A 14768-nucleotide genomic window follows, 5' to 3' on the forward strand; every position below is an offset into this window, starting at 1 on the left:
TATTTTAAATATATCTTAATTACAATACAACAATTTGCGAACTGTGTTCAATTGGTAGGTAATTGAGGTTGAAAAGTTTGAATGCCAAACATAATTTAGTAATACCAATCAATCACAACTGTCTTCAAATTTTTAAAGAAACTTACTTTTTAGGGTCTGGTTCGTTTCCTTCTTTTCCCAGATATTTCAAATAATCTTCAAGATAATTTGGTGTTACAATACATTTTTGTGACACTAAAGCACACACAACCTGAAACACAAAAGATTAGGTCAGTTTCAGTTAAACAAAAAAAAAATGGGTTTAACATTCCACTTCATTTTTCTGCCACAATCGTGGTAATGAAAACGGGCATACACCATTCAGTGTGCTATATGGGAAATTTTCTAGGTCAGTGGTACTAAAGCATGGGTTCTTTTACATTCGGGCCAACATGTACACAGTTACTTGTTATTTTGTCTCATCCTAATGACTAGACACTGTTCATTGTCATGCCCTCCGTCTTGCACCAACGACATAGGGAAAACACGTCGAAAAATCCTGAGCTGAGGAACTTTCTTGGCCAAAATTGGGAGCGAACCGGAGAGAGAGAGAGAGAGATAAATGGAGTTTAACGTCCACTCGACACAAACTAGGTCATTTCGGGACTAACAGGGTTTAATTTTATTTCAATAATTCGCTTGCGCGTAGGGGTCTTTAGCAGTGGGAGGAAACAGGAGGACCCGGAGAAAACCCACGAGGTCGGACAGGCGACCCTACTCCTTGTCACGTACAACCGGGGATTCGAAACCACGCCAGTCGACTCAATGACTGACTTTATGATACAGCGCGCGCACGCTAACCATTCAGCCATCCAACCTCCCCGAGCGAACCGGAGACCTGGCCCCGAGTTCACAAAGCATTCTCAGACTCAAGTTAAAAATTTACTCAAAATTGTTTGTCTTATTTAAACTAAAATATAGTCCTTTATAAAACTTTTGTTGTTTTAGTGTTTCAAATTCATTAATAAGAAAACTATGTGCAAATTTTTGTGTTTCTGGATCAAAGATATTTCTCATAAACAGTGATTGAAAGTTGAGTAAATTCTTATTTTTTTTTTTATTTTTTAATGGGGTTTAACGTCCACTCGACACAAACTAGGTCATTTTGGGACTAACATATGGTTTAATTTTATTTCAATAATTCGCTTGCGCGTAGGGGTCTTTAGCAGTGGGAGGAAACCGGAGGACCTGGAGAAAACCCACGAGGCTGGACAGGCGACCCTACTCCTTGTCACGTACAACCGGGGATTCTTAACTTAAGTCTGAGAATGCTTTGTGAACTCGGAGCCTGGTAGTGAGCTAGTGTCTTACTCACTGAGCCACCACAGCTGCCAAAAACCCTGTAGAACTCAAAATTAATTTTGTTTCCGTAAAAAAGAATATTCTTACTTTAATGGTAACGCTGATGGAATTCATCACCAGAAGATTACAATCTTTACGCCAGTCATTTACAAGATGACCACCAATTTCACTAATAAATGTACGACTTAGTTTTTTAGCTGGAGTATCCAAGCAAGATGTTGCTACAATAAATGGCTCGTACACCAGCCTGAAAATATTTAAATTTACCATTTGTAACCTAAAGTACATAACAAATGCTAAGATGAAAACATTCTATATAGCCTAACCGAATGTTGAAAATAAAAATAAAAAACATTTACAAAAAGATTGATTACAAATGAAAGTAAAAATCGACATTGGCAAAAAGATTGATTTCAAATAAAAGTAAAAACTCAAATTGGTATGACATTGTTGAGAATGTTCAGTTTTGATCAATTATACAAACTAGAGTTAGTATTTTTTAAATAAACAGCAGATTTTAACAAATAAAGTAATCTAGTTTCAAAAAATCTAGTTTCAATTTCTTACAGAACAAATTCACTCTTTAAAGCCTGTCTTATGTCACCCTAACAACAATTAAAGATAAGTTTAAACTGAGCTGTCTGTGACTTGTGAAGACCACGATTTTGATCAATCCTGTCCACGTTAACATCAAGCGACTTCAATTGGCTATGCCACTAGCCACCTAAATGCAGTTACGATACTGATTAAATAGTTTATACTTCTATTTGATGGCGGGTTACATAGCTAACAGTTTTACTTGTTTCCGATCGTTTTGTGGTGTTGTAGGGCAACAAAAGCCCTGCTTATGGGTAAAATGTCCATACCATTTTATGAAGTCATTATCAATCATTTTGTACAATGATTTCACCAAGTGATTTATGGGGTTTTTTGGTCAGGGGTTGGCCAAACTAATTTAATTTCTAGTTCGTTGGGACTTGCGTGAACAATGTTTTGTTTAAAATGTCAAAATTTAAATAGTTGGAACTAAAAAATTTTTGAGAAGAACAGCCAAAAACTTTTTGTTTTTAAATATAAAGTAAAGAGTAAAAATTATAATAGGTGTTGCCCTGAAGAACCGAAATTCAAATTGGTGTGGCATTTTTACTCTTAGAGATAGAGAACCATATAAAATTAAAAATATACCCCAAAAAACATATACATAAAACTGGATTTCTGGGAGCCAAAATAAAATTAGAGAGAAAAATGGGGTTTAATGTCCACTCGGCACAAACCAGGTCATTTTGGGACTTACATATGGTTCAATTATATTTCAATAATTTGCTTGCACGTAGGGGTCTTTAGCAGTGGGAGGAAACCGGAGGGCCCGGAGAAAACCCACGAGGTTGGACAGGCGACCCTACTCCTTGTCATGTAAATCTTGCGAATCGAGATCACGCCAGTTGACAGACCATATGGTACACACTTACCATTCGGCATTCCAACCCCCCAGGTTGCAAAATACTCAAAATAACACTTGCATAAAACTTGCTTTGGGGCAACCAAACTAAACTTTGTGTTCGTCAGATGGGGTTGCAAAATACCCAAAATAACACTTACGTAAAACTGGATTTGGGGGAGCCAAAATAAACTTGATCTCCATCCTTCAGATGAGCTTCACTCTCAACTCTTTTACCAGACAACCAGGTTCCAAATTTAGACAAATCTTTTAACAGAACTAATGGCAATTTGTGTGGAAAGGCCTAAACAAAAAGAAAACAAGCCAAGAATGAAGTTGATACATCTTACTCCCATCCCAGAAGAAATAGATGATATTCTCTAATTAATTGCATTTTGTAAGAACTAAATTTGCCTATTGCAAGCTTCAAATGGCTTCAAATGTTATTTATAAACTATTATTATTTAGACATTCATTAACATGGCAAGCCCATAATCAACTCTTTAGACCATTGGATGGCAGAGATTTATATGGATTAGAACACCTGAGAGATTTAAAAATTTGACAATAAATTTGATAATAAAGACTTAGTCTCATTTGTCCAGTACCGTTACTACGATAATAAACAAGCTACGCAACATCTTCCAACACTCATAATTTCTAGTGCACTGAGTGAGATCAGGTTCCTTATAAGACGTTAATATCCAGTTTCTCTCTTGTTGAAAGGTATATCGTGTAACGAGTTTCCTGACAGTTAAACCCAACTTAGAATAGGGTTCCTTCCAACCTATTCCTATTTCATAGCTAAATAAAGTTCATATCATTTATAATGCTGATGTTCTGTTATCTGTTACAAAGAATCAAACTGCTTATCTGCTTAACTAGGCAAACTTAACCAGTCAAGACATACACTACATGAACATCAACACCAAGTTTGAACATTCTACCTCAATTAGAAGAGTCTGTGTTTTTGTGTTCCAAAATGTGTGATGGACAGACAGACATACAGGCGGACAAACACATTTTAATAGTAAGCTGCTTTCTCCAAAAGACGGAAGATATAATGGTCTTACATCACCGAAAATAGAAGTTTCATGGTTTAAACATGGTGAAATTTCATATTTTAAGCGTTTATTATCATGTTTATATATAAATAGTGATATCATACCAGATTACTTTCACTATGATTGATTTGTATAGTAGCATGTCTTCTACTAACAGCAGGATCACCAGTTAATATCACATCACAATCTTTTCTACCAAATACATATTCTTTACCACATAAAAACACATAACGCTCATCTGAAATATTACAAAATCTAAATATCAAGTAGTGCCATGTATTGCAGCCCAGGTTCATATTGCGCTGCATGAAGGTGTATTGCAAACAGTATTATTGCAATATATTGTGAACAATTTTGCCTAGACTGGTACAGGTTTATAAATAACATTTTGCGATTACAATCATAAAATACAAAACTAAATTTCAATAGGTGTACTGCAGCGGATGGTCAATATTTTGACCATGCAGTATCTGGCCAGATAGTTAATTTGTACTATCCAGATAACCAGGTAATTCAACTATCTATTTAATGTCAGAGATCAAAAGAATCCCAAATTTAGGTCTTTAAATACCAACCATATATTTTTAGTAATTATAGTCATACATTAATGTAGAAATTAATGATTAAAATATACAATTATAAACATACAATAAGATAAAGACACAACAAGCTATAGAGATTGTTCATATGTCTCAAAAGTCAAGAATGTGCTACTACATGTACCGTGTCTAAATGTAAATACTGTTGTTATTCATTGTGTAATTAGGCACTAGATAAGTATTATAAAAAAAAAAAATTCATGAAGAATGGGCCTTATGAAAGGATAGCAGGAAATGTCAGAAATATCTGGCAATTATAATGGATTAGGATTTTAAATGTGAATGCTAAATATCTATAGTGCCGTGGAACCGCAGTATGACTTTATAAAGCCAAATACCACTGATAACATAATAATAACAATCTTGATAAAAATATTATATATTAGCAGGAGTAGCCTACATTAACAATAATAAAAAATATGACAATAGTGCATGTATATCATGCCAAATTGCAAAAATAGCATTTTAGGCTACAACTGCTTGAGAAAAAAATATGTTTTAATGCACCGAAACAATTATGGAATTGCCGTGTAAATTTAGTTCATCGCATCGTTATTAAATTATACGGTGGTACTTTTTAACGCCGACCAAATCCTTTTTACCACCGACCGTCGTGTAATTACCGCCGACCAAATACTTTTTATCGCCGACCACATTGTAATGACTTTCGACCGTAATACTAATATAATTACCGCCGACCAAATGCTTGTTACAGCCGACCAAATGCTTGTTACAGCCGACCAAATGCTTAATGATTCCTTGTTACCGCCGACTATTTTACGGTTGTTTGTTTTTTTATAAAAAAAGAATACAACAAGAATGTTATTTTTTATTTGAGGTGTAATCACGTACAACTACCGCCGACCAAATGCTTTTTACCGCCGACCGTTGTGTAATTACCGCCGACCAAATACTTTTTACCACCGACCGCATTGTTATGACTTTCGACCGTAATATAATTACCGCCGACCAGGTTGTTTTATTCATATATATATATATAAGATTGTTTCAAGGAAAGCGTTTGTACATAAAATTTGATTTTTAGCCTTAGATAACCTTTGAATAGCTTTCTCATATTCATATTTTTCATTCATATTGCATGAAAGACATGTCAGGCACTTAAACTTGTTCAACGCATTTTCTACAAATGGCACATGCTCTTTGTTAATTCCATCGCAGCCGTAATGGTACCAGACGCTGCAATCGTTACATTGGACTGAGTTGGTGTTATAATTCTTACGACAAACCCCACATGGGTAAAGGGCAGCACGTTTGGAATACACGATTTTTCTCTTGGAACGATACATAGCGAAGGTAGCAAAGGAATAACATTAAGCTATACTGATACACTACTACTACCTGGTGCTTTAGTTGTTGTTAGTTAGTTGTATTTTACGTCCTCTTCCACCGAGGTGATATATATTTCTGGACTTTATATACCTATGGACAAGGGTTTGACAGTAAACAAAAAGGAAAGGACACATGCCAAGTAGTAGCCAGAACAATCTGAGTTAACACCTACCTGAATACACACCTTAATCAAGAACGTATAGAGATGTCCATGCATATTGCACATGGTCATTAATCTGTATATTAAACAACATAGGCATATAGTTCCCATCCAAAGAATAATAATTAATATGATTTATATTGACCAGCAGAAGAGATGTGAGGCGGTAAAGAATCAACCTTCAACTGCAGAGGGTGCAGTCAGTTGTCCTCTTTGTGGTCGTTTGTGTAAGATCTCATATGAGGTCCCACTAATTTGGTGCTAGGTTGGACATTATCGTATTCGATTGTCAACCATATTTATATATAATAAAATCTATATTTTTATCAAACTCTGTGTATTTAACCAAATCTATTTATTTGTCACTAATAATTTAATTAATTTTATATAGTCGGCGGTAACAAGGAATCATTAAGCGTTTGGTCGGCGGTAACAAGTATTTGGTCGGCGGTAATTATATTACGGTCGAAAGTCATTACAATATTTGGTCGGCGGTAAAAGTATTGGTTGGCGGTAGTCGGCGGTGGTCGGCGGTAAAAAGTACCACCCTAAATTATAGGAATAGGTCGTGCCAATTCCATTGTTTCATGTTTGATGTTTAATTATCTGCCAATATGACATGTTTTATTTATTGTTTACGTGTACTGTATGTATTGCACTTTCTATTTTATTATTTATGTATTTATGATATAAAATGTATTAAATTTTAGTGAATGTTCTTATTTTGTCGTCGGGCTTCACGGCGGTAAAACGTTACATGGGGTGGATTGGTAACGCACAACAGCCACAGGTAAAAACCAATGTTTAAAGTATCTGACTCTAAATGGCAGCAGGTTATATCCTATTACCTGATCTCAAATTTGATATAAGATACCACATTTCGTTACTGCTTGATTGTAAGTGTTTTATTATTCATTAAATTAATAAAGAAAGTGTAAATAAAACTGTATAACAGTTTCATTTTCCCCTCTTTAATTTGGATCCATTCAAATTTGGTACATGAATAATTGTAGGAAGTTACAAACGAAATGAGATAACATATCCGACTATTCGACACATTATTTAGCTACAGCAATCTAAATTGAGATTTGCAATTAATTTTAATATTTTTATGTAAAATATTAATAAAAGAAAAAAATATTCTTTGGTTTTATCCCAATTAATATTTTATGTTCCGTTTCATTTTCAATTTAGCATTTTTAATATGCTGCAGGCGGCGCTTATTTCAATATGGCTGCGCCCATGAGTGTGCGAATTTTTCAAGTTAAAACCTTTACACTCAGTCACCATTTTAACTCTCTGTAGTTCTCTTGTATGCTCTAAAAATACTATTTTTTTGGGAAAAAAGTAAAAGAAAGCAATGGCTTTTCAGAGACAATCCTCACAAACCGTAACTTGGTGTGTTCACCGATATTTACTTTCCTCAAGATCAAGAGCATTTGATCTTCAAGAATCTCGAAATCTTTTTTCAAAATCTGGTATTTGGGTAATTACTTTGTTTAAATTATTATCAATTGTCACTGTTTTACAATTTATTTGTTTATTTATTTTTTTTTTTTTTTAAAACGGCTAGTGTGATGCACTAGTAATACAGTATTACTGTACCGTATCTAATATGTAACAGGCATTGCCTGAGTAGAGCGAAGCTGATGTGATTGTTGTTTTTTATGAAACCTTCATAATTAAGTTTCTCAAGTGACACAAGTAATGTTAAAAAATCTTGTTTTTCCGAATTGAATTTAATTTAGATCTAACTTGTATGATTAATTTTGTTAAAAAATTAAAAATTGAAGAAAGTCAGCATTGTTACTTTGTACTTAAAGATGCATTATGTAAGAATTACATTAAAAGCTGGCCATTCTTGCTATAACAGTTCAAAAATGGATAATAAAAAGTGATATCGCTGAACAATTAATTTTTCAGGATCAGGAATTTAATCAAGATGTTAGAAAAGAAATAGAAGATTACTGGAAACCAATATTGAAAAACTATGACTTGGAAAACAAATCACAAATAACAGAAAATAAGGTGAAACTGAACAACGCATTTCTGATGTTGTCTTTTAGAGATATTAATCTGATTAAAAATCATAAAGATAAAACAAATCAAGATATAATTTTATTTGGATTACAGAATCATATGGCTTAAAAATAAAACTAGATTATTATGGAAGCATGTACATTATTTAAAAACAATCAAAATTATTATGGAAGCACGTACCGGTACATGTAATTATTTAAAAACAAAAAAAATTATTATGGAAGCATGTACATGTAATTATTTTAGTTTTGTATATTGTTTATTTGTTTATTACAGAGTAATAAAGACAAGTTTTATGTTTTATCAATGTTTCCATACCCTAGTGGTAGTTTACACATGGGTCATGTTCGTGTTTATACCATCAGTGATGTAATGGCGAGATTCAACAGATTACGAGGGAAAGAGGTGTGTATTATCTCTCTAATCTCTATTATTTAATATTCATATTTTAATGTAAACCAATAATATTTTGAACCTATGGTTTTATAACTATTAAAAATTTTCATTGATTTAATTTGTTGTTTTTCAGGTTATACATCCGATGGGTTGGGATGCATTTGGTCTACCAGCAGAAAATGCAGCAATAGACAGAGGTGAAATACCAGATAAATGGACAAAACAGTAATTTATTTTATTTTGTTCATGCTATATTAAAATTTATAATTCTTTATCAAAATAGATCAATGTAGATGAAAAGTTTAAATTTTGTTTGTTAATTTTTGAGCACTCACATGGATACCTGTGTTTGAAAAGTAAATGATAGTTACCAAAATCTATTTAATGTGTGGTTTAACCCCCTTGAGCACCTGAAACTACGAAACTACCGCTACCTCTAGAACCTCAGATCATGTGAATAACTGTGAACTATTTATGGTCTATCTACCGGTGCTGTATCGTGGTTAATTTGAGGCAGTCTAGTGAAAAGTAGTTTCAGGCGGTTTCAAAAATGAGCTACAAAGCCCAGAGATAAATGGTGACTGTTCTGTAGGGTTAAAGAATACTCTGAGACATGATTGCCAGATAATCCACCATTCATAATTTTGAGTTGGTGTAAAAAATGGACATGATCACCTTGTCTGTTCAATTGGACCAATTAACAGGCAAACACTTTCATTGAAACACATTTATGGAATTATATCACCAAACACATAGGAAGATATCAATAAGTATGATAAAATTAGTATGCATGTATTTACTGTTCAGTCTACTCATTTTTTTCTAACAGAAATATAAGTAGTATGAGGAAACAACTGGATGATCTTTTATGCAGTTTTGATTGGAACAGAGTAAGTTCCCTTTGTGTTTATGTCTCCTTATTGACTTACCGTTCAGTATAATCATGTGTACCAGTTTATATACAAATCTTTTGATAACAAAAGTCAATTTAAAAATTTGGTTTTTATTTTATTAAAATATTATTAATGCCAAATGTCATTTAATAATATTTTGATGATATAAAAACCATATCTTTTAATTGAATATTGTCAACGTGTATTGTCTTATTGTACATGTGCAAATCTAGAGCCCTATTGTAAGAAAATAAATGTTAAAGGAGAAGTCCCAAATATATTTTAGTAAATATAACTTGTAATTCAGGGTGTACGATTCTCACAAACTTTAGTTGTTTGGCCAAAATTCCTGAAATTTTACACTTTGTAAGTGGCTAGATAGCCATATCTAATTACTTGCCGAAGTCGTAATTATAAATGATCCTTATGATATCAAGTCAATCATACAATTGAAGAGTGAAACCAAGTAGGTTATGTTATGTAACCTATCAATCAAATGTAGAGTTTCATATTCTAATTTGAAATTTTCCTGAAATATGACGTGCTGAAAAAACAATTTTATTTAAAGTGTTCTTTCCAAATAAGGACTTCCCCTTTAAATATAGAGCCTGAAACCCCGTACACAATCAAAAATACTTTTTATTTATCAAAAATTTTGTCCAAAAATTGTTTAAATCGGTCATTTCTGGCCATTTAAACTTTCCATTGATTTCTATTATTTTCTCACCGCAATGATTTTTTCTGTTACATAAAATAGTAATATTAATTCAGCTGTCTTTGTCTTAGTTGGCACATTCTCTATGAAGGCTTTTGAAATATCCTTGCATGCCTAATTACACAATAGTAACAGCCTTTACATTAAAATAATACATGTCTTTTACTTTTGAGATTTTTGTGAATAATCTGGATTATTGTGCTTTTAGAAAAAATACTTTAATACAAGGGCATGATGATAGTGATAATTAGAAGATGCATATTTACAATTTCTATTGATTCCCATGTACGGTTGTACTTTTTTCCCCAGGAAGTTACTACATGTGATCCCAACTATTATAAATGGACACAGTTTATTTTCTTGAAGATGTTAGAAGCTGGACTTGTTTATAGGAAAAAGGTATTTAATTTTCTATTTTAAAATAGAGCTGGCTAGCCTTTATAAGTAATGTCCTTTTGTCAATTTATGTAATGTCATCTTGTCTATCTATGTAATGTCAGTTGTAATGTCCTCTTGTCTCTTTGTTTAATGACAATGTCCTCTTGTCTCTTTGTTTAATGACAATGTCCTATTGCCTTAGTGTCTTAGTATGTTTTTGTGTACTGTCCTATTGTTGATGTACTGTACGTAATGGCTTTATGTACACTCCCCTATTGTCTATTTATGCAATGTCTTTATTTACTGTCCTTTGATCTATTTATGTAATGCCCCATTGTCTATTTATATAATGTTCTATTGTCTATGATGAATGGATAAAGGTTTGATATTGTCAGCTAAAACAACCACTTTTACACAAATAGTAATGGTTACCAGTTGCTTTTAATCTCAGTTTTAAGTTTTAACTTGAGATATTTTCCTGACTGGTACACAATTGTCTCAATTTTTTCATGAAAAGGATATTTAGAGAATTTTATATCTTTTTGTTTTGTTTTATATTGACTACAGTACAGTTTTGTTTAAAATTTTCAAAAATCATTACAAATTTGTGTAAGTTTGATTGTTCTGAGATAAATGATATTGACTATACATGTAATCTGAGACAGTAAAGATGCATTATGTAAGAGCTAAATCTGTGAAATTATTGTTGTTATTGAGAGCTTGAGCAGTAATATCAGAACACCTAAAGGCTAAAAGAACAGAAACGATGTATGCGCCAAGTTTTTCGGATGGGAGGTTAAGATGGGTTGTATTGTTGTATTACAGTTTATCAAAGATTTATGTGAAAGGTGGTGGCACATGTACTGAAAGAGTCCTAACACCTCTAATATGGGACGATCAGAGTAAATGCAGATTTTGCAGATGGAAATGGGGGGGGGGGGTCCAAGAGAGAAAATATATTTGTCCCCCGCCTTTCGAAGAAAGCAGGGGACTATTAAAATGGGTTTGTCCGTCTGTCTGTCTGTCTGTCCGTCTGTCTGTCCGTCTGTCTGTCCGTCACACTTTTTGGGACACAATAACTCTCTTCCTAATTGAGCTAGAATGTTCAAACTTGGTGTATGTGTTTATTAGGTCAATGCCTTGATGGAGTTCGAAGATGAGCATTTTCCGCTTAGGGTAAGCAGAGATAAGCAATTTGATTGGTTGATGCTTTGGGACACGATAACTCTCTTCCTAATTGGGCTAGAATGTTCAAACTTGGTGTATGTGTTGATTAGGTCAATGCCTTGATGGAGTTCGAAGATGAGCATTTTCCGCTTAGGGTAAGCAGAGATAAGCAATTTGATTGGTTGATGCTTTGGGACACGATAACTTTTAATTGAGCTAGAATGTTCAAACTTGGTGTATGTGTTTATTAGGTCAATGCCTTGATGGAGTTCGAAGATGAGCATTTTCCGCTTAGGGTAAGCAGAGATAAGCAATTTGATTGGTTGATACTTTGGGGCACGATAACTCTCTTCCTAATTGAGCTAGAATGTTCAAACTTGGTGTATGTGTTGATTAGGTCAATGCCTTGATGGAGTTCGAAGATGAGCATTTTCCGCTAAGGGTAAGCAGAGATAAGCAATTTGATTGGTTGATGCTTTGGGACACGATAACTTTAGTTCTAATTAAGTGAGATTGATGAAACTTGGTGTATAGATTTATTATATGAATACCTTAACTAAGTTCGATAATGAACATTTTTTGCTGAGGGTAAGCAGAGTGATAAGCAATTTGATTGGTAGAAACTTTGGAACACAATAACTCTCCTTCTAATTGAGGTAGAATGTTCAAACTTGGCATAGGTGTCTATTAGGTGAATGTTTAAACTTGATGTATATGTAGATGTTCATTAGGTGAATGTCTTGACTGAGTTCAATAATTAACATTTCGAGCTGAAGCTAAGCAGAGCTAATCGATTTCATTTGTCGATGGTTTGGGACAAGATAATCTTGATTCTATCTGATAGAGAGTGATGAAACTTAGTGAAAAAAATAAATGTGCGATTAATTAATATGTGTCATCTATTTATTTTGCAATTTCGGCGGGGGACATCAGCCTCACTGTTGGCTTGTTTGATATGAAATAGGTCAAAGCCCAGTGATAACCTATTTTTTAACCTATGCACCAACTGTTATAGTCAATGATGATGTAGTAAAAGGTTTGATAAGTCTACAAACACAACCTGTTTTATACACTGTAGATAGTGCCTGGTGGATTGTGTCTTAAACTATAGAAATATTATCAAGACACTCCTTGACCATGTACAAAGAAGAGTTCATCTATTATTAAGGTTCATTGATAGATATAATGTAGCCTAATATGAATAAGAACTTACAAGAGATTATATTTTATCTATCTACTGTGTATTGAATCAGATTGTGATGACTTGTATGATAACCAAAAGAATTCTGAGACTTATATTTCGAAGAAATGAAATTGGGTTTGCCTTACTCACGTAGCCACCCTGGCGCCCTTCCATCTACATGAGAATGCAAACATGTTCCAATTTCTCCATTTGAATGCACATGTGCTCATTTCTAGATTGCTTTCTGTTGTCTGGCAAATATAACTTCTACTACCTTGCATATACTTCACAAAATAACTTATACTTTGAATGTCCTTGCATATACTTCACAAATATAACTTATGCTAGAGTCCTTGCAGACACAGGGGGTTGGATGGCCGAATGATTAGCATGTGCACGCTGTATCATAAGGTCTGTCATTGAGTCAACTGGTGTGGTTTTGATTCCCCAGTTGTACGTGACAAGGAGTAGGGTTGCTGTTCAACCTTAAAGGTTTTCTCTGGGTCATCTGGTTTCCTCCCACTGCTAAAGACTCCTACGCGCAAGCAAATTATTGAAATAGAATTGAACCATGTTAGTCTCGAAATGACCTAGTTTGTGTCGAGTGGACATTAAACTAAACCCCATTTCTCTCTCTCACTGTCTCTTGCAGATACTTTGCAAATGTAACTTATACTAGAGGTTTGAACCATGTTAGTCTCGAAATGACCTAGTTTGTGTCGAGTGGACATTAAACTAAACTCCATTTCTCTCTCTCACTGTCTCTTGCAGATACTTTGCAAATGTAACTTATACTAGAGGTTTCGCAGATACATCACAAATATAATATGTTTATTTTGATGTTTGTTTATTTTAAATCAGGGTGAAGTAAATTGGGACCCGGTCGACCAGACTGTTTTAGCAGATGAACAAATCGGTGAGGATGGGTTGTCATGGAGATCTGGTGCTAGAGTTGAAAAAAGAAACTTAGAACAGTGGTTCATAAAAACAACAAGTTATTCTAAGGTAATTTTTACAGCAACATGGGTGTCATATTTTGCGATATTATTAGAAGCTAGTGTCTTAATATCGAGACATGATTGGGTGGCGGGCCGGATTAATATTTAACCCTGGGCCTGGATTTATTAAAAACCTGATATAAGTAATTTAATGAACAATAATAGTCCTCTAAATTCTAAACAGGAGGTATTTGGATATTTTTTTTTATCTTTATTAGATATTTGGATATTTTTTTTTTATCTTTATTGGATATTTTAATTTTTGATGTTTATTGGACAGTTGGATATTTTGTTTTCCAGTCTTTATTAGATGGTTTAGAAGAAGTTAATGCTGATTTATGGAGAGATATAATAGACAATCAGAAACACTGGATAGGTGCACTAGCTTATTGTATTAAATTTAAGTATAAGGTTGGTTAATTAATATATAGATAAAACTAAATGCATGAAACGAAATGGGGTTTAACGTCTTAACAGTACTTATTTGCAGCAACTGGACTAAGAGGAAATTTTTCTAAGACAGAGTTGCTGCTGCCTACTCTTATTTGTATTTCAGGGGATCTTTAGCATGCAGCCAATGATGTATATGGGTCCTTAGGTTTCCATACCTTTCAAACAACTAGACTTTTTATACGCCCACATTTTCATGTGGACGTATTATGCCGTCGCCCCTGTCCGTCCGTCCACAATTGTTTGTGGACTCTCTACAGGTCACAATTCTTATCCGATTTCGACGAAACTTGAAATATAGGTTTATCCCCAAAAGATCTCGGCTGCTTTCGATATTGGCATGTATCGGATCGAAACTTCATGGATTATGGCCCCTGTTTGTACGAAAAATCACGTTTTTAGCTTGTGGACCCTATAGAGGTCACAATTTTTATCCGATTTTGTTGAAACTTGAAATGTAAGTTTATAACCCAAAGATCTCAGTTCCTTTCGATATTTGCCCATATCGGACAGTAACTTCCTGAATTATGGCCCCTCATTGTACGAAAAATCACGTTTTTAGCTTGTGGACCCTATAGAAGTCATAATTTTTATCC

General features: G+C 33.8%; 1 protein-coding gene and 1 long non-coding RNA gene across 4 annotated transcripts in view; one reads left to right on the forward strand and one right to left on the reverse strand.

The window, feature by feature from the left end:
* Positions 1-14768, reverse strand: part of LOC126815727 (nibrin) — a 417793-nt gene that overhangs the window by 12927 nt on the left and 390098 nt on the right. For 2 of the 3 annotated variants that reach the window (XM_056099967.1, XM_056099969.1), the window contains exons 2-5: positions 3948-4081; positions 2941-3083; positions 1429-1588; positions 147-250 (exon numbers count right to left, since the gene is read on the reverse strand). In XM_056099967.1, the coding sequence (XP_055955942.1) occupies positions 147-250; positions 1429-1588; positions 2941-3083; positions 3948-4081 (541 nt within the window). Of the gene's footprint in view, positions 1-146; positions 251-1428; positions 1589-2940; positions 3084-3947; positions 4082-6800; positions 6936-14768 lie in introns of those variants that run through there. The other variant, XM_050541620.2, reaches the window with a different exon arrangement.
* On the forward strand, positions 8335-10363 carry LOC126816300 (uncharacterized). Its single transcript, XR_007678299.1, has 4 exons — positions 8335-8397; positions 8522-8585; positions 9218-9278; positions 10306-10363. It is a non-coding gene; the product is annotated as an uncharacterized LOC126816300 (long non-coding RNA).

This window comes from Patella vulgata, chromosome 3 (assembly GCF_932274485.2).
Source record: "Patella vulgata chromosome 3, xgPatVulg1.2, whole genome shotgun sequence".
In the NCBI taxonomy this organism is placed as follows: Eukaryota; Metazoa; Mollusca; class Gastropoda; family Patellidae; genus Patella; species Patella vulgata.